The sequence below is a fragment of the Megascapheus bottae genome, chromosome 4 (genome assembly GCF_031878675.1).
Source record: "Megascapheus bottae isolate mThoBot1 chromosome 4, mThoBot2.hap1, whole genome shotgun sequence".
Taxonomy (NCBI): Eukaryota; Metazoa; Chordata; class Mammalia; order Rodentia; family Geomyidae; genus Megascapheus; species Megascapheus bottae.
Window position 1 is genome coordinate 28,373,078 of NC_143512.1, and position 27,735 is coordinate 28,400,812.

At 36.2% G+C, this 27,735-nt stretch overlaps 2 protein-coding genes across 4 annotated transcripts in view; one reads left to right on the top strand and one right to left on the bottom strand.

The window, feature by feature from the left end:
* Slf1 (SMC5/6 complex localization factor 1) overlaps positions 1–18,170 on the bottom strand; it is a 66,826-nt gene extending 48,656 nt beyond the window's left edge. Inside the window, exons 1-4 of one of the 3 annotated variants that reach the window (XM_090331614.1) lie at positions 17,834–18,170; positions 9,953–10,066; positions 9,726–9,801; positions 8,825–9,065 (exon numbers count right to left, since the gene is read on the bottom strand). In XM_090331614.1, coding sequence (XP_090187740.1) covers positions 8,825–9,065; positions 9,726–9,801; positions 9,953–10,066 — 431 coding nt within the window. In that variant the 5' untranslated portion in view covers positions 17,834–18,170. Of the gene's footprint in view, positions 1–8,824; positions 9,066–9,725; positions 9,802–9,952; positions 10,067–13,995; positions 14,032–17,833 lie in introns of those variants that run through there. The other 2 variants (XM_090331616.1, XM_090331615.1) reach the window with 2 other exon arrangements.
* The window catches only part of Kiaa0825 (KIAA0825 ortholog), a 378,969-nt gene continuing 369,263 nt past the window's right edge, over positions 18,030–27,735 (top strand). Inside the window, exon 1 of the mRNA XM_090331617.1 lies at positions 18,030–18,147. The gene's annotated coding sequence lies outside the window, so the exon portion shown is untranslated. The remainder of the gene's footprint in view (positions 18,148–27,735) is intronic.

Below are 27,735 nucleotides of genomic sequence, written 5' to 3' on the forward strand. Positions count from 1 at the left end.
CAAAGTTCAACACTAAGAGTCTGCTACTGTAAAATAAAATCATTCACTAAATGAAATTGTCACTAATAAGATCAACTGTACAAACAGTTTGGTAGGCCAATTCTGGATATGAGTATTATTTACTCCAGCCTGTATTATTATTGTTCATAAGATGTCTGGTACACAACAAAATGTAGGACCAAACATGCTGACAAATGCATAGAATCTCAGCTACTTAAGAGGTAGAAATCACAAAGTCATAGTTTGTTCACAGCTAGCCCAGGCATAAATATGCCCAAGACTCTCAGCTTGACGACCCAGGGTATGATTGTGTGCAGCTATAATCCAAGCTCTGTGGGACCAGAGGAAGATCACAGTCCAAGGCTGCTCCCAGGCAAAATAATGTGAGACTATACCCACCTTCCCCCCATCTCGAAAAAATAACACAGAAAAGACAATCACAAGCCTCTGAGTTCAAACCCTAGAACCATGAAAAAAAAAGTAAAAAGTACAAAACATTCATAATGGTGCAAGAAAATCCCTAAAACAATTATACGGAAATAAATTAAAGTACACACTAAAACATGGTCCAGATGTTAAAATGATCAATGATTTAACATAACTATAACTGAAGGACTGGACATAAAGGTCAAGTTGTAGAGTGGTTGGTTAGCATAGACAAGGCCCTGGATTTTCCCATGCACCAAAAATAAAATGTTTGCTCTCTAGAAGGTTTTTCAAACCTGCTCTTTCAATTTCTTTATGGCATTAGTAAATTCTGAACTGTTGTAAATTACTTTCTGAACAAATTGTTTTCCAAACAAAAGACATAAAACAGCCAAAGTAAAACAAAAACCAAAAACCAATAAAAAAAAAACCTTAACCCCACTATATGCTACCTATTAGATTACATGCTACCTATTTCATTAGAATAAACATTGAAAACTGAGGAATGAATAAGGATAATTCATAGAAATAGAAACCAGAAGAGAGTAGCTATACTCATATTAGACAAGAGACAAAGATTATACAATAATTAAGGGATCAATTAATGAAGAAACTATAGTAATATATATGCAGTCAACTTTAGATCATCTAAATACATAAAGCACATAGAAGGAAATTGCAATTGTAATCCAGACAATGTAACAGTAGAAGACATCAATGTACCATTTGCACGAATGGTCAGATGATTCAGACAGAACTTTTAACAGTTGACCTTCAATGATCCTTAAGACTAACTGTACCTAAAAGAACATTTCATTCAAAAGCAAAAAAGTCATTCTCACTATAAACAGAACGTTCTCTCACACTGATCATATTATGCAAAAGTTTGAACAAATCTCAGAAGAAAATCTTAATAATTTTCGCTGACTGCAGCAGTAAAAATTTAGAAAATCCATAAATAAGGGAAATTAAACAACATAGTCTAGATCAAACACCATATTCCAGATCAATGGATTAAATAAAAAAGAAATTGAAAAACATTAAAGACAAGGGAGCTCTAATGTCAATCCCCAGCACTCCAAAACAACAACAAAACATTTCAGACACACAATAGTGGAAATACATGAAAACTTCTAAAATACAGTTAGAAAAAATATTTAAAAGTACAATTTATATCAGTAAATCCTGTATCAAAAACACAAGTTCAGAGACAAGGATGCCCATTCTCTCCAGTGCAATAAGGCAAGAAGCAAGCATAAAGGGGATCCAAATAGGGAAAGAGGAAGTAAAACTATCCCTCTTTGCAGATGACATAATTCTGTGTTTAAAGAAACCTATAGACTCTACTCCCAAGCTCGTTGAGCTGATTCAGAACTTTGGAAGGGTAGCAGGGTATGAAATTAACCCTCAAAAATCAACTGCCTTCCTCTACGCCAACAGTGAGAGGAATGAGGCAACAATCAGGAAAGCAACTCCTCAAAGAAAATAAAGTACCTAAGAATTAGCTTAACTAAGAATGTAAAGGACCTTTTTGATGAAAACTTTAAAATCCTAAAAAAGGAAATTAAAGCAGAACTAAGGAAATGGAAAAACCTCCCATGCTCCTGGATTGGAAGAATCAACAACGTGAAAATGACAATCCTGCCAAGGGCTATCTACAAATTCAACTCAATACCCATCAATATGCCAATGTCATTCTTTAAAGAAATAGAAGAGGCAATCCAAAATTTCATATGGAATAATAAAAGACCCCGTATAACAAAAACACTTCTTAGCAGAAAGAACAGCACAGGAGGAATTTCAATTCCAAACTTTAGACTCTATTACAGAGCAATAATTATCAAAACAGCTTGGTACTGGCACAAGAACAGGCCTGAAGATCAATGGAATAGAACTGAAGACCCAGATATTAAACCACAGACCTATGGCCACCTAATCTTTGACAAGGGAGCCAAAAAAATAGAATGGAAGAAAGATAGCCTCTTCAAGAAGTGATGCTGGAAGAACTGGTTAAGCACCTGCAGGAAACTAAAGTTGGATCCTTCTTTGTCACCCTGTACTAGAATTAACTCCAAATGGATCAAAGACCTGAAGGTAAAAGCTGACACACTGAAAACTTTACAAGAAGGAGTAGGAGATACACTAGGCCTCCTTGGCATAGGTCGAACCTTTCTTAATAAGCACCAAGAATCACAACAAATCAGAGAAAGGCTGGATAAGTGGGACTGCATTAAACTGCAGAGCTTTTGCATGGCAAAGGACATAGCTAGTAAACTAATTAGGAAGCCTACAGAGTGGGAGAAGATCTTCACCAACCAAACAATGGAAAAAGGTCTCATATCTAAAATATATCAACAGTTCAAAAAATTGAATCTTTCCAAAACTAATCTCCAAAGTAACAACCATCCCATTAAAAGATGGGCCAAAGACTTAAAGAGAGTCTTCTCTGAAGAAGAAACAAAAATGGCCTATAGACACATGAAGAAATGCGCAACATCTCTGGTCATAAAAGAAATGCAAATCAAAACAACTCTAAGATTCCACCTCACTCCAGTTAGAATGGCCAGGATCAAGAAAACTAATAACAGCAGATGCTGGAGGGGATGTGGCCAGGAGGGATCACTACTACACTGTTGGTGTGAGTGCAAACTCGCTCAACCACTATGGAAAGCAGTATGGCAGTTCCTCAAAAGACTAAACATAGAGCTCCCCTATGACCCAGCATTTCCACTACTTGGCATTCACCCAATTGTCCAGAAGCAAGGACATACTAAATCCACCAGCACAACAATGTTCATTGCAACACTATTTACCATAGCAAAGATATGGAACCAACCTAGATGTCCCTCAGTTGATGAGTGGATCAACAAGATGTGGTATTTGTACACAATGGAATTCTATGCTGCTGTCAGAAAGAATGACATTGCCCCATTTGTTAGGAAATGGAAAGTCTTAGAAAAAATCATACTAAGTGAAGTAAGCCAGACTCAAAGGAGGCTCAATGGTTTCCGTCATTTGTCATAATCAGTAGAAACCTTGGGTTCTCCTAACAGAGATTTGCAATAGAGCAAAACCTTGATACATAAGTCCATATAGTATGACGCTAAATGAAAGGATCTCTAGGATATAGAAACATAGCCATATAATGAATGATTGTTGTTCTTAAGGTACTATGTTATCTCTCATCTCTTTTGCTGTCCCTTGGTTATCTCATATTGTTACAGTATCTCATTTTGTTACCTGATACATTGGATATATTTGTAGTTGGTTATTTAAAATTGGATAGGGAAGGGGGAAAACAAGATGAGGGGTTGGGTTGGGGGTGGGAAATGGGGACCAAGACATGTGAAAGGGTATCAATGTATGTGAATTAATGCACCTTCTATCTGGCAAATATCATGTAACCCTTCTATTAATCACAATAAAAAATATATGAAAAAAAAAAAAAAACACAAGTTCAGGGCCAGGAGCGTGGCCTAGTGGTAGCATGCTCCCTTAGCAAGCATGAAGCCCTGGGTTCATTTCCTCAGAATCATATATACAGAAAAAGCCAGAAGTGAAGCTATGACTCAAGTGGAAAAGTGTTAGCCTTGAGCAAAAAGTGTCCAAGGATAGTACCCAGGCCCTAAGTTCAAGCTCCAGGACTGGCAAAACCACAAAAACAAAAAGCAAAGAAAAAAACAAACAAACCCAAAAATTCAGTATGTTAACTTAAGAAAGAGCATATTAAACTCAAAATTAGTAAAACAAAATTAATGATGAACCAGACCAAAGCAGAAATAATAAAACAGACTAAAAGAGTTGAGCATTGTGGTGAAAACTTGTAATCTCAGCATTCACAAGGTCAAGCTGAGTCAGAAGGGTCGCCTAGTTGTAGCTCAGCCTGAGACCAATAACAAGATCCTATGTCTAAAACAAAACAACCAAATGGAGACTAGAAAGGAAACAATGAAACCTGGAGTTTAGTGCATGAAAAATTAAAAATGATAATTACACATTTGAAAAAACAGAGTAAAGAATAAAAGGGCTAAATTCAGATGAAATAAAAACACTGCAGAGAGGCCGGGAGTTTAGCTTAATGGTAGAGTGCTTGCCCAGCATGCACGAAGACCAGGGTTTGATTCCTCAGTACCACATACATAGATAAAAACCTGAAGTGATGCAGCGATTCAAATGGCACAGCACTAAGCCTTGAGAAAGCTGAAGGACAGTGCTGAGGCCAAGAGTTCAAACCACAGGACTGAAAAAACAACAACCAAAAAACCCCACTACATACTATAGTGGGAGACTATAGTCAATAATTACACTAAAAGATAAGGATATGCTTTTATATAGATAAATCCTACTGAAACCAATTCATAAAAAAAGAACACCTAAACAACCTAGTAACAATGAGATTTAATAAGTCTTCCATCAAAGAAAAGCCATGGATGTAAAAGCTTCACACCTGTATCCTACCAGTCACAAAGTGAATTTAATTCTTCTCAACCTTTTCTATCAGTATTGTAGAGGAAGAAAATTTCCAAGCATTCCATAGGTCATTATTACCCTGATACCTGATATCAGGCAAGAACACAATGATATAACAAACTACAGGCTGGCATCCTTAATGAACACCAATGCAAAATATTCAAGTGCTAGCAAACTGAATTCAACAGGTGATTATAAAAAATCATTTATCATGATCAAGTAGGAGTCATCCTGGGACTTCAAAATGGCTCTCCAAAGGCAAACCAAATCACTAAACATGGTATGTCTTTCCAATAGAATAAAGGACATAATCGTATCATCTAAATAGGTTTCAGAAAAAGTAGTTCATAACATTCTTCATAATAAAGATTTTCAATAAATTAGGTAGAAAGGGAACATAGAAAGGCCAGAAAGGATGACACCACAGCTGACATACTGAACAAAAAAAAATAACATTTTTCTTTGGTGATCTGGAAGAAAGACCCTTAAACAACTTTCATTCAATAAGGTAATAAGTCACGATCAGACCAACTAGGGAAGTGAAAGAGCATCCATGTTGAAAAGAATACAAACTTCCAGTTTACAGAGAAAATGATCTTGCATATAGAAAAACTTAAGAACATCATGGAAAAATTACTAGACATAGTAAATGATCTGATAAGGTTGCAGAATACAAAAATCAGCACCCAAAAATCAGTATGTAATAGTGCAATTCACTGGAAAAAACTGTGAAAATCTCACTTACAACAGTATAAAAGAGATAAACTTAATCAAGGTAGAATATCTGTATTACCCATGTACATACTCAAAACTTAAATACCAATGATATTTTTTCACAGACATTTAAAATGAATCCTGAAACTTAGGAAACCACAAAACGATCCTGAATACCTACTAAGAAGCCCCAAATTTCAAAGTATTTGATTTCAAAATATACTACAAAGGTACAGTTACATACTGGACCTTCGGATTAAAACATATACTGACATTAAAACCAACATACCAACTAATCAGGCTTACTAGAGAGCATGCAATAGAGCCACATGTACAGTCAAGGGATTTTCAACAAAAGTAAACAGAGCCACATGTACGGTCAAGGGATTTTCAACAAAGGTAAACAAGAAAATTCTGTAGGAAAAGGACAATCTCTTAGATAAAAGGCAAGGAGAGCTCAATATCCAGATACAGAGAAATGAAATTAAACCTTGGCCGTATAAAAAAATAATAAAACCACCTCAAAATGAATCAAAGGCTATACTACTAGAAGAATACATAAAGGAAATGTTTCATGCCAGTAAGTTGGACAATGATTCTTTGGATATGATCTCTAAAGTACAAGAAGTTAAAAGCAAAAAACCCAGATAAATGAGTTCATCAAACAAAAACTTTAGAGCAAAGGAAATCAACAAACACAAATGGGAGAAAACTTTAGCAAAATATAATCTGGTTTAATGACTGGAATTAACTGAATAAACATTTCTCAAAAGACCCAAAAATAAAGCCAGGTACAGAAGCTCTAGCCTGTAATCCTAGCTATTAAAGAGGATCATGATTCAAAGCCAGCCTGGGCACTACAGACCATGAGACTCCTATCTCTAATTCATCATTAGAAAAGGGGATGTGGGGTTGTGGCTCAAGGGGTAGGGAGGTACCCTTGAGCTGAAGAGCTCAGGGACAGTGCCCAGGCCCAGAATTCAAGCCCTATGACCACAAAAAAAAAAAAAAAAAAGAGACCCCCCCATGAGAAACAAAGGGTATCAATGTATGTGAATTAATGAACCTTCTATCTGGCAAATATAATGTAACCCTTCTATTAATTACAATAAAAATATATGAAAAAAATGTTTAACATCACTCATCTGAGAAATTTTAGGCAATATCTCATTGTTGTTTTGATTCACATCTGTTAAAACACTGTTAAAAATAGATGTGGGCCAGAGTTTGGCCTAGTGGTAGAGTGCTTGCCTAGCATGTATGAAGACCTGGGTTTGAATCCTCAGTACTACATACATAGAAAAAAGAAGTGGTGCTGAGGCTTAAGTGGTAGAGCTCTAGCATTGAGAAAGTCCAAGGACAGTGCTCAGGTCCTGAGCTCAAGCTCATGACTAGCAAAAAAAAAAAGATGTGAAGAAAAGTGCATGTTTATACACTCACTGTTTGGGGTTGAGGGAATATAAATTAGTGCAGTAATTACTGAAAACACCATGAATCTTATAACTTATTTTAACTACAATATAATAAACAATCTGGCTATACATATATACCATAGCATATGAAATTGAAGAGCTATCTACATCTCCATGTTTATTATTCTATGAGCAACAATAGCCAAATTATATAATAAACTTAACTGTCCACCAAATGATGAATGGACAAAGAAAATGTGGTATTTTAATCAGCCACAAAAAGAAATATGTTACTTATGACAATATGGAATAAACTATAGAGTATGTTAAATGAAATGATACTGACACAGTATATCATGTGAAATAAATGGAGACTACATTTTAGTCACATGTGACACTAAAAGAACAGATCCCACAGTAATAAAGCAAGACAGTAGTTACCAGAGATTTGGGTGGTAGAAAAGAAGAATTTTAGTCAAAGGATTGAGAAAGCAGATGAGTGATTAACAGGACCACGATGGTAGAAGATTTTCAAGGTAAGAAGAGTAGGGAGGGAGGGGTTTAGGAATGACTAGTAATGTAGTTTCTGTTTTACTTAATGACAGTGTTTTAACACTTGCTTTAATGCTTGCTATGGAAGCACATATATTAAAATTGGAATAATAATATTCAAATGTTAGCTTGGTTATAGTATAAACCATTAATGACAGAAACCAGAAAACTCTTGGGAAAACACATAGGACACAGATAGGAATGCTCAATATGGATACCACTGTGAATAGTATAGATAAAATACAATTGTAAAAAATCCAATCAGCAAGGTGATTCTAAAATACATATAGAAATACAAAGGATCCAGAATCATCAAAATGGCTTTGAAAAAGAGGGAAGTGGAAGATTTATACTTCCAGATTTCACTGACTTATACAAAGCTATAATACCCAAAGCAATGTGGTACTGTATAAGGTAGACAGAACAGACAAGAATCATAGAACAGAATGTGAAACCAATAAACAGATTACACATATATGGTCAAATAATTATGTCTTTTATACTGCTACTGGAAATGGAAAATGGTACAATGCTTTGGAAAATAATTTTCTTATGATGTTAAAGTATACAATTAACCTCTGAGAAAACAATTTTATTTCTAGATTTCCTAAGACAAATGAAACCAGGTCTACAGGAATACCTGCACTCAAAAGCTTCCAAATGTCCATTAAAAAGCCTGTCAACAGTGATATTTCTATCAATAAGAAATAATTATGGAAACATTCAACAACATGGTACAATCTCTATAATTAAGGACAAAAATGCTACATCAAAGGAATGTATTTGTATAAACCTCAGGGAAAAAAATTTAAAAATGTAATCTGTAGTAATAAGAAGAAGAGCAGTGGATACTTGTACTAGCAGGCCAAAATTAAGCAAACGCAGGATCCAAGTTAATAAATATCTTGATACGGTGGGCTAATATGGGTGTATAAATTTCTCATTTCTCCAAACTCATCCAAACATACACTTAAAATGGAAGCATTCCATTATCTACAAATTACATTTGTGTAAAAAGAGCTGGCTAAGAGAAATAACGTGAAAACTAAAAGATCACTAGAATATTGTAAAGCAACACTAATAGACTTTTTTTCTGTTAGACACATACATTTACATATTCATAAAGGCTTGCCAAGGAGATCAAAGAATAAATTACTATAGTTCATTCTTAATATAATTAAAATATACAAAAAGGTAAGCCCCACTGCTCTTCCATTCATTGTTTTGGAGTTAATGAAATTCTATCCTACCTTACAAGAGAATCACTGCGTTTATCAGCTCTAACAAGGAGAACAACTTTCCATCTGTGGAAGGCTCCTGGAGCACCAGTGCGCTTCAGCTCTTCACGCCATCTTTTAGGTGCAGACTGCATTTGAGTTGAAAAACCAGAGTCCTTTTCAATTTTATAACCCCATTCATAGGTTGTTTCATCAAGCCATCTGCCGCTTCTGGCACTATGAATTATGTAGTCCTTAGTCAGTACCCACTTTCCTGAAAAGAAATAAACAGTACATCACACAAAGAATTTTGGTTCTGATAAATGATAAACAATAAAATTGGGAGGGGGGAATTAGGGGGGAAAAAAAGATCAAATCAAATAAAAGCCACTGTTTTCAACATGCAATTCTTTTGTTGCTAACGTTATCTCTGAACTACATTTTTCAGAGTGAGACTTTTAACATTACTGAACATTGTATATCATCTTTTCTATTTAAAATAATTACAAGTGTTACTAAGTCAATCATAATAGAAAGATAGGAATATCAATGATGACAAAAGAGAAAGAAGATCAAGTCCTAACAAATTTAGCAAACTATAAAACTAAACAAGAATGACTATTACTTCATATCAAAGGATAGGAACAGCAGGAAAGCAAGTACACTGATTCCTTACAATGACAAGATGAAGGAAAAGGAACATGATAAGAACAGCTGAGTCATCAAAAGCAGCTTAAACTTTTCGCATTTATGTCAAATTTCCATTAAAGTGGGAATTATTTCTATTTTTGTCCTATAAAATTTTACTCAGAGCAAAAATGTATCACCTTTTCAAACAAAAACCAACCAGAAAATAAATTTACATTACTGTTCCAGGGACTGACACTTTCTCTTTAAAATTTAACATGAAGAATTTTTCAGGTAGTTTACCTACCTGCTGCACAAGCTGCTAAAAACTTTTCACTCTTACACAGGCGTTCAGCTATAAGATGTGTACAATTTTTATATTTCTGAAAGAGAAAAATTCATATGAAAAATACTATGAAGGTGACATTTACTTGGTACCATTATAATATCAAGTAACACTGCATCATTCTTAAAGCAGTACTTTAATTCTACTTTTCAGACACAATGAACATTTTGATAAGTTTAAATACTCACCTCACTCTTAATGAAAGTGCAATCTAGTTTTAAAAGCAATTTGCCTAGAGCCTCCTTTTCTTCCATCTTAAATCCTGTCATTTGGATGATATGCTTTGGGGCACCATCTTCCATCTAACATATAAACACATGTAAAAGACAACATATGTTACAGTACTAAGTTGACTTATTTTTCTTAAGTTTTGTGTCTCAAATAGAGATTAAATTAAATATATAACAAGTTGAACAATTAAAGCTTAACTGCATAAAAGAAGTTTTAAAAAGTTATCTTTGTGGGACACGTAGCTAATGTAAGTGATTCTAGCTATTCAAAGGTCTGAGATCTGAGGATGACAATTTAAAGTCAAAAGCAAGAAAGCCTGTGAGATTCTTATCTCTAAATGTCCCCAAACCCTAAGAAGTGGAGCTGTGGCTCAAGTGGTAGAGTGCTAGCCTTGAACCCAAAAGCTCCAGGACAGTGGCCAGGTTCCGAGTTCAAGTTCTAGGACTAACAAAGAAAAAAAAGTGATCTCAGAATGTGACTGAAATGAAACTGAAATGAAGTTTTCTTCTAGACATTAAGAGCTTGTATTACTATATTACCTGCCAGTACACTATTAAAATAATTCTTGGCATCCTCCTCCAAGACTTATCAACCTAATACTAGCCTTACTTTTAAAGCACCGGATTTTTTTTCTTTTTTGGGGGGGGGGGGATAGTTTTTGAATTCAGGATTTCAAGCTTGTTAAGATAGCTAAAATTGAATCACATCATCAGCCCTCATTTTTTTTTTTGCTGGGTATATTTGAACTTGGTATACCAGGACAGAGCCTAACAATACAGCTGTATATTTCCAATATCTAGGACACATCTAACTCTCCACTGAGAAAGGGTCTGGTTAATTCTGTTCTTCCAAGTTGTTTTTAAACCACAATCCATTGCAATGTTTTTGTTAAGAGCAATGTTTTTGTTAAGAGCTTTTCAAACATACAGCCAACTGTACATGAAAAATATTTTGTACAAAACTGAATTAGACACTATGATGAAAATGATTTGCACAACTTGTAGGTAGAGACAGGCGGAAGTAACTGGGAGAGAGGGAACTGGTAATATTATCCATAAAGGAATGTACATTCAAACATCATAGATTTTGGTGTCCTGATGGGGTTCTAGAACAAAACCTTCAAAAACTGTTTATATGCCTGTTAATATGTTTGTGTACATACATAAATATGCATCTATTTACTTAAACTTGGAATTCTATATAAAGACTTTGAAGAAAGCCTCACAGTAAGGCATAATTCAAAGTTAGTAGTGAACTTTCTTTTCCTTATTTGAAATATCTAAGAACATCAGCTTATGGTAAATAACTGCTTGTCTATCCTTCATGTTTTGCCTTTAAGAAGAGAAACTCCTTGAGAGCTACTTGAATATGCTTTGCTCAGCATATCTACACGTTTGTAAAGAAGGTTTATATTAATGCTTTCTGACACATCTGAGGAGTTGCCAGTAGAAGTCCTCCACTCTCTGTGTGGGCAGATCAATCCGGAGGTCATGTATTAAGCAGCACAGTGGAGTTCCACATCAAAGCCATTTCCATCAAACCTTTTACTCAATACAAAAGCTGAAATTTTCAGTTCACTTGGAAATGTTATTAAAATGCAGATTCTGGATTTTTAAACCTTAAAAAAAGCTGTTATTTTGACCTCAATTATTCAATTTTAATATTTACAAATTGGCTCCAAAAGTGGCCAAAAGATGCACTATGTCAAACTTCTAAAATTCTAAAACTCACAAACTATCTTTAAAAAATAAATCTCTTCAATGACACAAAGGACTCTTCAAAACATTATAAAGATTTGGTCTCAGTCTAAATGAAATGCATACATACAGTAAGATATGGTACTTACGAGTTAATCATACATGTAAAATATCAGTAAATGTCATTAGACCTTTAACAGTTACTAATTATACATTTTTTTTTAAAAACCCAGTTTGAGAGTTAAATAAGTTAAGTGAAAATACCTATCAATATGAACTTGTAGCCAAGAGCATGGCCTAGTGATAAGAGTACTTGCCTAGCATGCACGATGCCCTGGATTCAATTCCTCAGTACCATATACACAGAAAAAGCCCTGAGTTAAAGCCCCAGAACTGTCCAAAAAAAACCCAAAACAAATAAACCCTTGGTTATACAAATTTTACTAAGAAAATGTACTGCTACAAGAAATAAGCTGAATCAGTCTTGATTCAGAACACACATAAGCACATAAAGCTGCTCTACTTGTATTATACAGGAAAATTTTATAGAGAAAATGCTGTTTTCATTAATTCAAGAGATTTAAAAAGATCTTTTAACAAATTTTCTTTTAGAAAATGTTACTTCTAGGTTCTAAAAATAGTTTAAATTCAATAGATATGTAATAATTTGGTATCTAATCACTTTTTAGAGTTCTCAAAGTTAAGTTTGATCAGAGAAAGAACTTTAAACATGGTATATACCTTTCCCATTTCAAGAAATTCTGCCTAAGAATGGAAGACAGAGTAGATATTTAAAACACAAAACCTTATTTGGCAATTCTAAAATATAATACACTCAAAATTACTACTAATCAAAATGTTAAAAATAAAAATTTGCTGAAACAATACCATTAAATTTTACTTAAAGCATTTTACTTTCATTATACTTCCTGAAATTAAATGTTATATAAAAATATAGCAAAAATTTCAGTTTTTTAAAAATATTTTTTATAATTTTTTTTTACTTCAATGCATAGAGGGGTTAGTTATATTCGCCAGATAGAGGGTACATTACTTGTCACACACTGATATCCCTTCTAATGCTTTTGTCCCCACTTCCCTTCCCCCAAACCCTCCCCTCATTTTCTCCTTCTATTTCAAATAAACAAGTAAACATCTATATAATAGATTAGATAAAATGGGATACTGTAACTAAGAAAACTCACTGTTCTTACTGTCAAATTAATAGCTACTTTTTCAATTTCAATGTTTATCAAGCAATTATCACTAACCAAATGACATTTTTATTTATTTTCGTTTGTGGTATTCATCACTCAGTATTTTGATTTACTAGAGTCAGTGGATAGAGCAAGGTTTTCATCTTAAACTTATTGTCTTTGTAATAGGTTAGGATGGAAACAATCTATAAATTTAGCAGCAATTTCTTTAAAGCAAAATGCCACAGTAAGGTGAAAATAGAATATGATACACATAACAAAAACCTTTTGAAGCCTATTTCTTTCCTTTGAAAATGACTGTGAAATTGAAACTAATTATGAAGAGGAACAGGAAGTAAGCAAAAAACAGTGTCTTAATTCAAACATTATGAAAATATGGGTAAGTTTTAAAGACTAATCAGAATACAGGACACATCTTCACAAAAAATTTTCAGACAAAAAGGCTATAAGCCACACGTGAATCCCAGTGACTACAGAAAATTAGTTTTTAGTAAAATGATCTATCTACTCAAAGAGTTAACAGTACATACAGTAATGCTCTTTAACACACTAATGACCTAGACCATAAATTTATCTATACAGTCACAAAACAGCTGACATGTTTAATGGAAAACATGGCAACACACATGAGTAGATTTTAAAACTCAAAATTTGAGCTCTCTCTGACCTTACAGAATTAAGAACACTATCAGTAAGATTCTGGTAATGCCAACAAACTCAAATACAATACTATAAAATGTTTCTTAATGCATATTAATAGCCCCCAAATTCTTAAAACAACTAAAAGGGTCAAGTTTTATAAATGTAATATATGCAGTAATATGGTGTTTCAAGAGCTAACTTCTAGAAATCTGCTAATATAAGAAAAGCAATATGCCATAATGTAATGTTAACAGTGGTAATTCTGGGAAAACAAATCTTTTTAGAACTCATGCTGCTTAAACATCCACATCCACACACCACACACACAAAGAGAATGAAAGAGCATTTATTTTTGACAGTTAAATTTAAAACTATATACATTACTAGTTAATATGCTTTTGTAGTAATTTTTAATCTCATAGCACTTTTAAATATTTTACTCACCTTAAACTATATTACACACAACTAAGGAAGTAACAGTTGCAAACAGAGCTGGCATTTACACGTATAAGACAACTGTTTCTGTGCAGTGGACTTTCCCAAAATATCTCCCACTCAAGCCTCTCCCTAATGCCTAAAATTCCTTTGCAGTTAGTGTCAGTCAGAAATACAAACCTATAACATTTGAGTATCTTAGTATACATGTTTGAGTATTCTGAATTAGCTAAATATAAGCTGGATTACGTTTGAAGAATAGGATCCAGCTAGAGTATGATGAAACAAGCAAAAGAGAAGTAGAGTCAGGAATGCTATGCTGTTTAAGAATACCTAGGCCAAAATGAAAATATAAACGTCTGATATAGAGGCAGAAGGATCCTGAGTTAAAAGACCAGCATAGGTTACATAGTGAGATCCTTGGGGGAAGTTAAGCCTGGAAGACAGGATGAAAATGTGTGTAACACCTGAGTCAAAACCGCAGCAGAAAAAAAAGTAATTCTTATTCCTATTCAGAATTTCTTCTACAACTAGTTATATATACATACTTGAGAACTATTTTTTTTGGGGGGGGCAGTCCTGGGCTTAAGCTCAGGGCCTGAGCACTGTCCTTGGATTTTTCTCAAGGCTAGAACTCTACCACTTGAACCTCAGCACCACTTCCAGCTTTTTTCTATGTATGTGGTACCAAGGAATTGAACCCGGGTCTTCGTGCATACTAGGCAAGCACTCTACCACTAGGCCAAACTCCTGGCCCAGAGAACTATTTTTAACTCCTTTATAAATTTAATGATCATTTTCAAATTTCAATCAGTGCATTATAATTTTAGAAAATCTGAGAAATACTAGAAAAAAAATCAAAGTAACTTCCAAGTTCTTCAACATATAACACTTCCGATGAGCACGTAGGTTTTGTAAGTATGATGTACAACAAAACTTAGATATTGTATAATTCCATATTGTAACTTATGTAAAATTTTTAATGCCAAATGATGAACATTTGTGTTCATCACAAATGGAAAATGGAAAATCAGCTGAATTAAAGAAAGCAGATACCAAGCCTTGAATACAAGCCTACTATTGCCTTCAATACAAGAGTTTGAAAGCTTGACACATTCCTCTTACTTAAAACATTTGGAAATTAAAAATGTACTAAATCTGAAAAGGGTCAAATACTGAATCTCTGCTTAATCAATCTTGTAAAAGGTACTCTCACATCACTGTACTCAAACTGTGTTTGAGTTAAATACTGTTTGGCTCTTAATACCATGCCTTCAAGTGCAGTTAAGGAATTCTGGTCTTACCTTTAAACCAAATTGGGCCTTTGGCTTAATTTCATACAGATTGTCTTCAAAATTTATTCAAAAAGATGTAGTGTGTATTTTCTGTCCCATCCTTCAAAGATATGATATAAATGGAGATCTCCAGTGATGAAGACTTGAAAGGTATTTGTCCCTCAGTGGCATTGAGAAAGGAGTAGTCATGAGTCCCTTTGACTTTAGCAGTACAGTTAAGAGTTGGAGAACTGGTTAACTACATTCTGTGATGAGGAGTAAGAGGAACTTGTGGGGATATCCTATCCACTCAGTATATGGCCCAAGTTGGACTAGAGATAGCAGTTTAGGGATAAACGGTCCTTAAGGAAGCATACTAGACATGAAGGATGAGTTTTCAGGTGGAAAAATGGATAGACAATAGCCATTAGTTACAAACCTGCTTTGTTTTCCTAGAAACTCTGAATTACTCCCTTGAGGAGCACAAGTCTAAGTTGAAGAAGCAGGATCTGATTTTTATTCAAAACCTACTGTGTTCTACACACAGAAGTTCATTTCCTTCTTCACAACATCAATGCTATTTAGCCTTCATACAAAAGAGCACTGATAAATATGGTGGATTTAAAAAACTTAGGCAGAGGGCTAGGGATGTAGATCAGTGGTAGTGTGTGCTCAGGAGTGAGGCACTTGTTTCAATCTTTAGGGGCAGCAGATGGAGTCAGCTGGCAGTGTCTTAATATCTAACCAGTAAAACACCTACTTTACCAAATGAATCATAAATTTCAGAATTTAGTCTAATATTCCTATTACACATATTATATACAAGAGTAATTAGACAGGTAAGAAAGACTGATGTTAAATTAAGAAAACACCACCAATGTTTAAAATTTTAGTGCATTTTTATAAATCATGGAGTTCCACCGTTTCTTATGTAAAAACAATTTTCCCCTCAAAACAGGTTTGGGGTCAATTGCTACAGCAATCCATATTTTCTTACCACAACAAAATACAGTACTTTTAATTTCAACAGTTTTGCTAAAAAACGAAATCTTAATAATTTTAAAAGTTTGAGATATTTTACTTTCAATAAGTATCATTTTATGACGCATGAATTGGTACCGAAAACATTTTACAGCAAGTGTTTTCTATCAGTGTAGGATCAATTTTAAGTGTAATCAATAATAAGTGTAACACTATATTTTGGGGAAAGAGGATCTGTTCATTTCCTCAGGTTTTATAATGTAGGTCTTACATAGAATTTTCTTATTTTTTTCAATATTTTTAAACAGTGAAAAGACACGTACAATAATATCCTCAAGCTACATATAATAATGAAAATACTCCTTAACAAAATAAAGTTCCTTACAAACCACTGTTTTGAAGCATCAGTGGAAACTGTGGATGCCTAAAATGAAACCTACAGTTCATAACACTCATTATAAATAAGCACATTAAAAAAAGAATACCCGAGTCAACTTAGAATCACTTGTTGGCTCTTTTACAAAACCACTCCAAACTATCAGCTAACAAGCTGAACACCTGTAAGAAAGGTCAAACAAGCTCCCTTCAAAACACACGTGCCATGTATCTAGCAACTGAGGCAGAAGAGGGTAACACAAATTTAAAAAGTCCACAAGATGCAGAACCCATCCCATACACACATAGTAAATTCGGTTTAAATTTTCACTCGCAATGCCTCGGTCATTTTTTTGGAGAGTGAGGGGTAGGCAGAAGCCAAATCATTTGTTTTTTTTTTTTAAAAAAAAAGCTGAAGGCCTTAGAAATTCATCTATCTCCGAGGCCATATATCGATATGGAGTATTAAAAGAAAAAAAAACTTTATAAACACTTAATCGGGGATTTAGGAATTGGAAGAAATCTTCAGGTAGCTGATAGACACAGAACCCTCCCTTTAGGGAAAACCTGTCAGGTTTGGGTGTAAAGGCCTACGGTATCGGCGGAGGTATGCTCATTGCTATTCTACAATGTTTTTTTATTTTTTTTCTTTTTAGTTTATGGGGGCTGGGGAGAGGAAGAACGATACCATTTTCCTCGTCACAGGAACTTAGGCCTCGGAGATGCCGGGCACCTTCACTGACGCTGAATTATGGAAAGCAGCCAAGAATTGGTGGGGGGGGGGCGGTGGATCTGGGTGAGGCGTCCTAGTGGGTTCTATGGAAACAAGAGACGCGGGCGGCCTAGAGCCTGCAGGGCCGCGCCGGTGGGGCGGGGGAGGGAGGCGGGGTTGTAGGAGCGAGGACCGGGGATGGAGGGTGAGGACCCGGGGGTCGGGGGGTGGGGGAGGAGTGCGAGGACCCGGAGGGAGAGGACGCCGGGGGCAAACGCTACGCCCCGAGGCGGAAAAGGGCAGCGTGCAGAGCCGCAGCCCAGGCACCGAGCGCGCCCGGCCGGGAGAGAGGGACCAAGCCGAGGCGGTGGCCGCCGGAGCCCGGCCCCGCTACCCTCAGCTCCCGGGGGCGGCGCAAACTTCGGAGGAACGTCCGGAAGGTGGGGTGAGAAACACCCCCAGAGTCGGGCTATACACTTATGTCTTCCGAGCTGAAGCGCTTTACCTTCCCCGCTGCACCTGTCCCGGCTGCTTCCCTCGGGTGGCGGCGGCGGCGGCGGTGGAGGCGGCGACTGGGTTGGGGACTGCCGCGGCAACCCTGGCTTCCCCACTAATCCGGGCTCCGGGAAATCATTTCCCGCCGCGCGCGCTGGGCAGTTCCGGAAGTGATCGGATCATTTCCGGGTCGTTGTCAGTGACGCTCTGGAAGCCGTCGCCAAGGTGGTCTGGACGGCTGGTTTGGGGCGGCTGTGGTGTCCCGGCTTGGCTCTGGCCGGCGTGGGAGGCTCCCGCTGGGCCCACGTCGGAAGTGAGTTGCTGGTAAGTGGTATTTTTCCTCCCCTTTTTCTTTCTTTCTTTTTTTTTTTTTTCCTTGCGGATTGTCTTCCGGACCTAGTGCATTTCGGGCCAGTAGGTGCTGATTACAGACAGCATCTTGACTGGACGGAGAGGCGAGCGGGAAAGGACTGAACTGCCGGTCCTCCTCCGTCCCCGAGCTCCCTCCCACCCCGCGGTGGTTGGCCAAGGCCCGGGGGCTGCCATCTTCCCGTCCTCTCCCTTGGAACCCACGGCCTCCCACTTGCGGTTCACTCTCGGGGTTCCACACCGTGCACCGCAGTTGAGCTTAGTTCATTTCTCTCCACCGACGCACACGTCCTTCCTAGTGACCGGATTCGGTCACCCTCCGATCTTGAAATCTCTCTCCCTCTTCTTCTCCCCCCAACCCCCCTTTCCCCTCTCTCATTTTTCTCCTCTGGCGTATTTGAAGTAGTTTTGGGGAGTGCGATGCCTCCGAGTCAGGCCTTCGGTGGAAGACCACACCTTTGAAAAAAAAAAACCCGGGGCCAGGGGAATAGTTAGAATGACTGTAGCTTCACCTTACATTGCAGTTTTAATAGAGTGGGGAGAATGGGCGCCTTTCCCCTGGCTCTTATGAACAGCAGAGGCTGATACTTTTCATCAGGTGTACTTTCACAAAGGAATGATCTTGCTTGGCTCCAGGCTTTCCTACTCATGAAGGATGGTGGGGAATTTGGGTGGAGATGTGACTTAGCCAGAATAGTTATAAAGAGACGTTGCTTCTGACGAATGATGTGAGGAAAGGTACTTATTCGAAGATTTGGTACAGGGTGTAGTGAACGTGGCAACTTACTTTTTCTTGAGTAAAGCTGTTTTTCCAGGGAAGTAGTTTTCACTTAGCACCTTATATTTCAGTAATCATCTTTTTCTGTTCTGATTTGAGGGTTTTTTTTTTTTTTTTGAAACAGCCCTTTACACAAACAGTTCTCAGGATTAATCTACCGTAATAAAAATGTAATATATTACAGCTTAGTCAAGTGCCTTTTAAGAGCAAAGAAAACATTTAGGACATCATTTGAAAATATAATTTCTCCATTGAAATATTGCTATGTTATCAAATCAGATGGCATTCCTTTCCATTATTTCTTCAGTTGAAAAGGTTTTATCTTATTTTAGAAAGATTATATGTTATTGGCATATAGTAAATAGTTTTGAGGCAGTAGTTTTTTTTTTAAAAAAATGCTCTTGATTTATAATTTTCCCATTCAATTGTATAAGCCAACCATTAATACAAACCACAAGATCCACTGTATATGAAGCAACTTGCATAATTTTACTTAATGCTTACTTATAAAGGAAAAATCTTTTTGCTTTTATACTGAAATTCGTCGACTCTGATTTGTCACACATTATACTCTTAAGTGGTCTAACTAATATTTGAATCTAGGGACTGTGCTTTGCACTTCCTCTTACACATAAACACAACATAAACATTCTTTTTGCTCAGACAAAATGGAGTAAGTAGTCCATTATATTTTGAAGTCAATGTGTGGTAAAACATGAGATGAAGGGAATTAATGAATATGTTCATTAACATAGATAATTTTCACATGTCAGCTATAAAATTTTGAATTAACTATTTTAGTAATCTTAAATATCCATATTATATATCCATACTATATATACCTGAGCATAACAATAATATTAACTCAAATATCCATACTATATGTACCTGAGCATAATACCAGCAACTACAGAACTTACTTCTAAAGACTATCTCCTTTTACAAAAAGATACAATTGTCCATCTACAAGTAGCTTAAAATACTGATGTATATTTGATTACTTTGCCTTGACTTAACTACACAAGATGTATTTACTTCTGCATATCACATGGAAAGACCTCAAGGGTGTTTTTCTTTGTGTCACATATCATTGTGTACAATACTGTTTTAAGAGGTGATAGAAACTTTAGGAGATGTAGTCTAGCTTGAAAAGGTAAGTTACTGGAGTTGTATCTTTGGAGATTATACCTAGTCTTCCCTCCCTCCCCAACTCCTGCCTTTCCTATACTCCACATCAAGTTAAGAAACTCCTCCACCATATGCTCCTCTTAACAAGGTGCTATGTCCAAGGTCATGAGATCAAGTACCGTAGACTGAACTTCACTCTGATATTCAAGCTCAAATAAATCCTTTCTCCTTTAAGACATTCTTATGAGACTGAGGCACTACCTATATCATTAACTAGGCACCTTGAGATGTTTTTAGATATTTGTCACAGCTAATATACCCAATATCTAGCACTGTGGCTAGTAGGGGAAGCTCAAGAAACAACTACTAGATGAATGATTATTACCAAAATACTACTTATTAGGCCAGGACTTTGGCCTAGTGATAGAGTGCTTGCCTAGCAAGAATAAAGACCCGGTTCAATTCTCAGTACAACATACACTAAAAAAAGCCAGAAGTGGTGTGGTAGCTCAAGTGGCAGAGCTCTAGCCTTGAGAAAGACTAAGGACAGTGCTAAGGTCCTGAGTTCAAGCCGCAGGACTGGCAAAAGAAAAAAAAATACTATTTATCCATCAAGGAGTATTTGTACTTATCAGATAAATAAGTGAATGTTTGCTTACTGTTACTTACTTTGGCCTTGCAATCAATGATGATGTGCTGGTGAAAAAAGCAAGTATCCTGTAAAGAGTGGACTGACTGCAGTGTAACTGTGAATCTTCACTCTAACTTCTTCTTGCAGATAAGAAAATTAAGGCAAAGTTAAGTTTGCACATTGTCTTACATTACACGTAGTCATTAATAGCTTATCACACTTGTGATTTGAACCAGTGTGGATCCAACTCCAAAGACTAATTTATTTCTGTGATAATGATAACTGGGGTTTCAACTCATTGCCTTCTACTTGTTAGCCAGATAGTCTACCACTTGAACCACATTCCCAGCCCTTTTTTGCTTTTGTTATTTTTCATATGGGCTGCTACTTTTCATATCAGATGTATTGTTTAGGTCCATTTTCACACCATGATCCTCCTTACAAGCGTGTACCATCAGTATCTGGTTTATTTCTTATTATGAAGAGGTAAAGGGCGAGAGGTTCTCTTTTGCCCAAACTGGCATCTAACTGTAGTACTCCTGCTTTGCCTCTCAAGTAGCTAAAGTGTAGAAGCACTGACGTATAACACCATTTCTGGCTTTAATGCCATAATTTTAACTAAATTTCTATACTCCTTATAATTCAACCACTAAGTATGTGTGAAGGGAAATTTATCTAAGATCTAATTCACAGAATCTTTGGAAGCTTATTTTATATGTAAAATGGATCCACAGAACTATTATAAAAGTTAAGTGAATTTATGCATATAAATGGTTTATATGCATATGATAGATAGGAAAATACCTTCTAAATTAGAGTGACTAGACTTTCAGTTTAGTAAGGGAGATAAAGTTATATACACAAATAGTTTTAACCTAAGGGCCAATTTACAAACATCACTAAACATGAAACACAAGAGAAAAGATATTGTGCTTCCAGGAAGGCAGATGAGGAAAAATTTGATGAAAAAGATCCTAATAAATGATGGACCTAAAAGAATCCATAGAATTTGGGTAGTGGGACAGAGGAAAGAGTGTTTCATTCAGAGATACAGGTGTGAGAAAAGAGAATAGTGGTTAAGTCACTCTGGATATGTAGGATGGAAAAGACTAATAATAAAGCCAGGTAGAAAGTTCATAACAAATTGTAGATTGTAGAGTGTGGGCATGTTGAAAATAGTACATTAGCTGGGAACCTTTGGCTAGATGTTAGGATTTTCACAATGATGTATGTGTTTAATCATGATGGGTGGAGGACGGACTTGGCGTTTATCTTTTTGTAAAATACCCATTTGTTACAGATATAATTAAGAATACTATAAGGAAAAATACTATAAATTTTCCAGAATCCCTCTTAGAATTCCTATTTATTTTTTCTGTATGTTCTTAGATCTGTATATTTTTAAATAAAAATGATTTAGTATTCTACATTTTTTTTCTTGTGATCTGCTTTCCTTTCCATTTATACCATCAATTTTTCCATATCAATAAATTTGCTTCTATAAAATAATCTTTTGGGTCTTGCATACTGTTCAGTTTTATTAGTGTGTTAGCACTTCTACACAGACAAATAAAAAGTATAGCAATTATATATTTTAAAACTTACATTGTTATAACTTATGGAAGAAATGACAGTGGGTCATGTTACACATGTTATGCTTCTCAAATGTGTTATCATTAAGTTATCTTACCAAAATTTGGCCAAAACCTGGTGCTAAATTCAGAAAATATGAAGGGGCATGTAATGAGATATTAGCTTCCTGTCTCCCCTTTCTGTCCTCTTAAATTCCAGCTAGCCCAAGTAGCACCTTGTGTGAATTGAAGAATTCCTGTCTAGAGAATTCTTAACTTGTGGACGTGTTGTTACAGAACCAATGCCACTTTTCTGATTAGGAAAAGGCTTCTTTTCCACTATTGGGTGACAGCCCTGCAGGGCTGAACAACTATGAGCTACATACCAGCCTCTATTCACTCCAATATCTGAGTGTAACTTCTTGAGGAAGAGAGTTTGTTTATCCTATGACATAGCCAAGTGATTGTTTCCTTTTCCAAAGACACTCCCTGTGACAAATTTCTTTTAATTCTTTAGAGGATGAAGAATTGGCTTTGCATGAAGTGTATATCTTCATCTGCGCATCTTTCATTCACCTTATTGTGTGTGTATGTATATGTGTCTGTATGTGTTTATGTATGTAAGATCTTGGGCAAATTACTAACTTGCATGTTCTAGAGAGCACTGAATAAGGAGTCTGAAATCAAGCAAAACTACTTCAAGCATGCATTGGGCTTCCCTTTATATATTTAACTAGCATGACTTCCTGGAATGTTTGTCTTTATCCTGGTGTCTTATTTTTTTGCACTCAAGGTCTGGTCACCACTCTACCATTTGAGCCACAGCACTACTTCCAACTTTTTCTGTGTATATGGTACCAAGCAATCCAACCTAGAGCTTCATGCTTACTAGGCAAGCACTCTACCACCAGGCCTCACTCCGGGTTCCTACTCTCTCTTCCTAAGTATTACAGTGGGCTTATAGAAAACAGACCTTGTAAAGCGGGGCATTTCTTTGCTTCTTGGATCAAAAAGTACTCTCTCATTAGTACTCATTGACAACACAACAGCTTACAGGAATAATGTTCAAGTAACTGTTTTATTATTTACTTTGTAGAAGCCAACACAAGAGCCACGTAAGGGTTTTGTTCCAATACATACTAAGGGCAAATTTTCAGGCCATCCCTACAATCATGTATATCTCATACAAAAAGATCTAATATCAACCAGGTGTGGATGACTCAACAGGTATGAATGACTCACATCTGTAATCCTTGCTATTACAGGCTGAGGTTTGAAGTGATCCTACAGAGAAAAATCCTTGAGACTTATCTCCAGTGAACTTCGGAAAAGTCAGAAGTGGAGCTGTGGTTCAACTGATGAGTGTTAGCTTTGAGCACAAAAGCTCAAGAGTCATATCAATGCCCTGAATTCAAGCCCCAGGACAGGCACAAAGAGAAAAAGAAAAGCTAAAAGGGACACTTGACACTTAGATTAATTATATAATACTGTTTAATGTTAACCACTGAATTCAGCATTGATCCTGGATGGATATGTGCTCAAACATTTACATAATTATGATCTTGAAGAGTTTACTTAAATGCTCTTAACCACAGTTTATCTGTAAAATGGCAATATCTTTATGTAGCTACTAGATTAAATGTGATAGTATATAAAAATTTCAGACAAATCAAAGCTGTAGTGGAGGCTATCTACTTGTTTTGATAGTAGGTTTGCTTTGTGTTTCCTAGGCAGGTTCTCTATAGTTTGAGTCTTAATCTCCAGTTCTTCTTTTACTGATACTATTTGTGTATGTGTATGAGTGTGAGTCCTGGGGCTTATATTCTGAACAAGGCTAGCACTTTACCACACAAACCATACCTCGACTCTGGCTTTTTAAAAAATAATTTTATTGTTTTTAAAGTGTTATTCAGAGAGGTTACCATTTCATAAGTCAGGTAATGAGTACATTTCTTTTTTGGTACAATATTACCCTTCCTTTGTTTTCTTCCGTTTCTCCTCCCATTCCTGTCCACAAATTACATAGGTCATTTTCCACATAATGTATACTGAATAGCATAACTACATTTGTTCACGCTTTCTCCATCCGTTTTTGGGCTGCTCTTTCCCCCTAAAAGAAAAAATCCACAGCAAAAACAAACACCACCACTATCACCACCACCAATAACCACAAAAAAAAAAATTTCCATTTGCTGAAGTTTGTGTAGGTAAATAGTATATTGTATGTTCAGAAAAGTTATACCTCTGTGTCTCTCCCCTAAGGGTGTCCTTTATTATTTTAATTTTATTTTTGGTAAGTCCTGGGCCTTGAATCCAGGGCCTGGGCTCTGTCCTAAAGCCTCTTTATGCTCAAGTCTAGAGCTCTACCACTTGAGCCTCAGCACTATTTCTGGCTTTTTCTGTGTATGTGGTACTAAGGAATCGAACTCAAGGGTTCATGCAAGCTAGGCAAACACTCTATCACTAAGCCACATTCCCAGCTGTTTGGGACCCACTGGGGTCAGTGACCTTGGACCCACACAGTTGTGTACACAAGGAAGTAGCTCTTATCATGATTTTGGGCTATGTCAATCACTTCTTATTTAACCTATTTGAGACTTGACACTGCTTGTACAAATGTAGCCCCTGGCAGTTCCCTAGCTTAAAGAAGTGTATTTAAGGTCAGAACTTGAAATAAACTGGGCTACAGTCTTGGGCTACAGTCTTCTTAAGTTGTGGCTGCTGATTCAGGCTGTAGCCCTCCCGAACCCCATCTGTTTGTCTCTCTCATATTTTTTCCTAGTCCCTGCCTCCTATTTCATGAATCCCATTTTGCTGCCGGCTGGCTCCTGCACCCAGCCTCTAGGGTATCCTTTAGTCTGATGGTGAGTGATTGCCTAGAATCCTGTATGGTTTATCATGTGCAGTTCCAACTCTGGCTTTTTAGTGGTTAATCAAAGATACAAGTGTCATGGACTTCCTGCCTAGGCTGGCCTTGAACTGTGATCCTCAGATGTGAGCATCCTGAATAGCTACGATTATAGGCATGAGCATGTTGTGGTGATTTTTGAGACAAGTGTTATACTTTTTACCTGGGCCATCTTGGAACTCCACCTTCCTTTTAATAGTTTCGCATGATAATTGAGATGACAGGCACTTACATCACAACTAAAATTTCTATTGCAATGACATATGAAAGTTTTTGTTGGAACCCTTAATCCCCTGATTTCTACCTCCCACATAGCTGAGCTACAGTCGCATGCAATTGGTTGAGATTGGGGTCTCATAAACTTCTTGTGCCAACTGACAGGTCTGATTTCATTCTTCATTTTCCAAGTAGTTAGATTACAGAAAACAGCCACTGACCTCCAACTAGTTTTGCCTTTTAATCAAGGTCATTATTTTAAAATAAGGTCTGTAACTTCATCTAAAGTCAGAGTCTTCCATTTGAGTCAGAACTTACACTAATTGTGTATTAGAAATGTTTCCTTTTGACTTTCAGTGTTTTCTCCTCATAAAATAGGATCAGCGTGTTCCTGTTGATCTGATCTACTGACAAACCAGAGGATTTCTGTAGGTTCTTTGGAGATTAGTTTTCATGAGCTATAAAGAGCTTAAAGGTCTTTACACATATTTTAAGTTGTAAGTGGTGTACAGGATACCTTGGACACAATCTCAGAAGTTGTTTATGTTGACCTGCTAGAAGGAGATATAGAATACCATGCCAGATTTAAAACTCTTGAGGATGCTCAAGCAGTAGTGAATACACATACTGAAATTAAAAAGACGCATAACTGGAAATTTGAAGTCCTTTCCTAGTGATCATGAACAGAGATACTGGCAGAAGATTTTGGTGGATAGGCAAGCCAAACTTAACCAGCCTTGGGAAAAGAAAAGAAGCACCGAGAAGTTAATCACTAAGGCTGGAAAGATTAGACTGGCAAAAACTCAACAAGCAAGTAAACACATTTGATTTTCTAAGCATGACTGAAGAAAATTATACTTTATCTTTTAATTTCACTGGATACTTGAGCAATTCTTAGGAAATTCATTTTATTATGGTAGTACAGTATGCTAAATGTTTTTCTAAAATACTCATTGGAAGATTCTCTAAACTTGTAAATAAGATTTTTGACAAATACATGGGAAACCCCATTTTTTTGAAGTATGTAAGGCAACCTCAACTGATTTCATAAATAGATGTGTTTTGAAAAAAAAAGTAGGATCAGTAATGATGTCTTCTATGAACATTTGTGAAAGTTATATAAAATGCACACGTAGTGAGTGTTGGCTGGAATCATAAGCATTCAGTTTATAAGGGTTCCCCTAGAAAAGATTTTGGGAGGAAAACAGGGTGAAAGGAGTTAGGAGTAAGGTATCTCCAGGCTTCAGTATATACTTCACAACTGTGGAAAACAACAAACGAAGGAGAGGGGAATGAGAATATCATTCCTGCTCAATTCTAAGAAATTTTCTGTGAGAATAGGGGAAATTGTTTTCCATCATTCCTTAGAGGAATTCCATGTCACCAGAATACTCAATATATTATATGCTAATAAACATAATCAATGACTGTCATATTTACAATTCTATCTGATTTCAACTTTTTAATTTTATTGTCTATCCCCAATCCCTGCTATCCTCAAGAAAAGTACAATCTTCACTGTCTGACATTAACATTTGAGGCATATGTTCTTAAACTGTTTATGTTTTATAATGTGGTTTTGTTAGCCAGAAGAACAGTTAAAAAATAAAAAAGGATCTGTTCAAACAACCATTAAAGAACAAAAACATTAGTTAAACAACTGATTTTTTTTTTAAATGTAAGTGGTTAAACACAAACTGCTGCCTAAATTTCTGCATTCAGGAGGCCAAGAAGTAAAACAGAAGCCAGATATGATATTACCTACAATTCTAGCACATTGGAAGCTGAGGCAGGATAGCAAATTCAAGGCCAGTATGGGCTATGTATATCAGATCCACCCATCTTCACCACCCCCCCCCCAAAAAAAGAAAAGCCAAACTCAAGCAAGACAACGGAAGTTTTAACTGAATAAATTCCACCAATCTTAAAATTGTTAAGTGATGTTAATACATCGTCATTTGGATATTAGCCATTTGCTTCTCTTACTGGATCAAAAGACCAAACTTGCAGCTTTGTAGCACTTCTCGTTGTTTTAAATGAGATAATATATAGGTCAAGGTGTTCAGTGCATTTCCAATGACAAGTTATGCTCACTGATTTATTGAGTAGCCTGTATTTGTATTTCAGGTAGGTATATTCAGTATATAAAATGTATTTGTTATTGGAAATCATAGTTAAATTTGAAAGGAAATAATTTAGGTTATTCTTTTTTTCTTAAAAGGAAGTGTTTCCATTACTGTGTCCATTAGTTACAGGACAGACTGAGAAAGTTATACTGTTTGTAGCAGTCAGCCCCATTCTACCACACGTG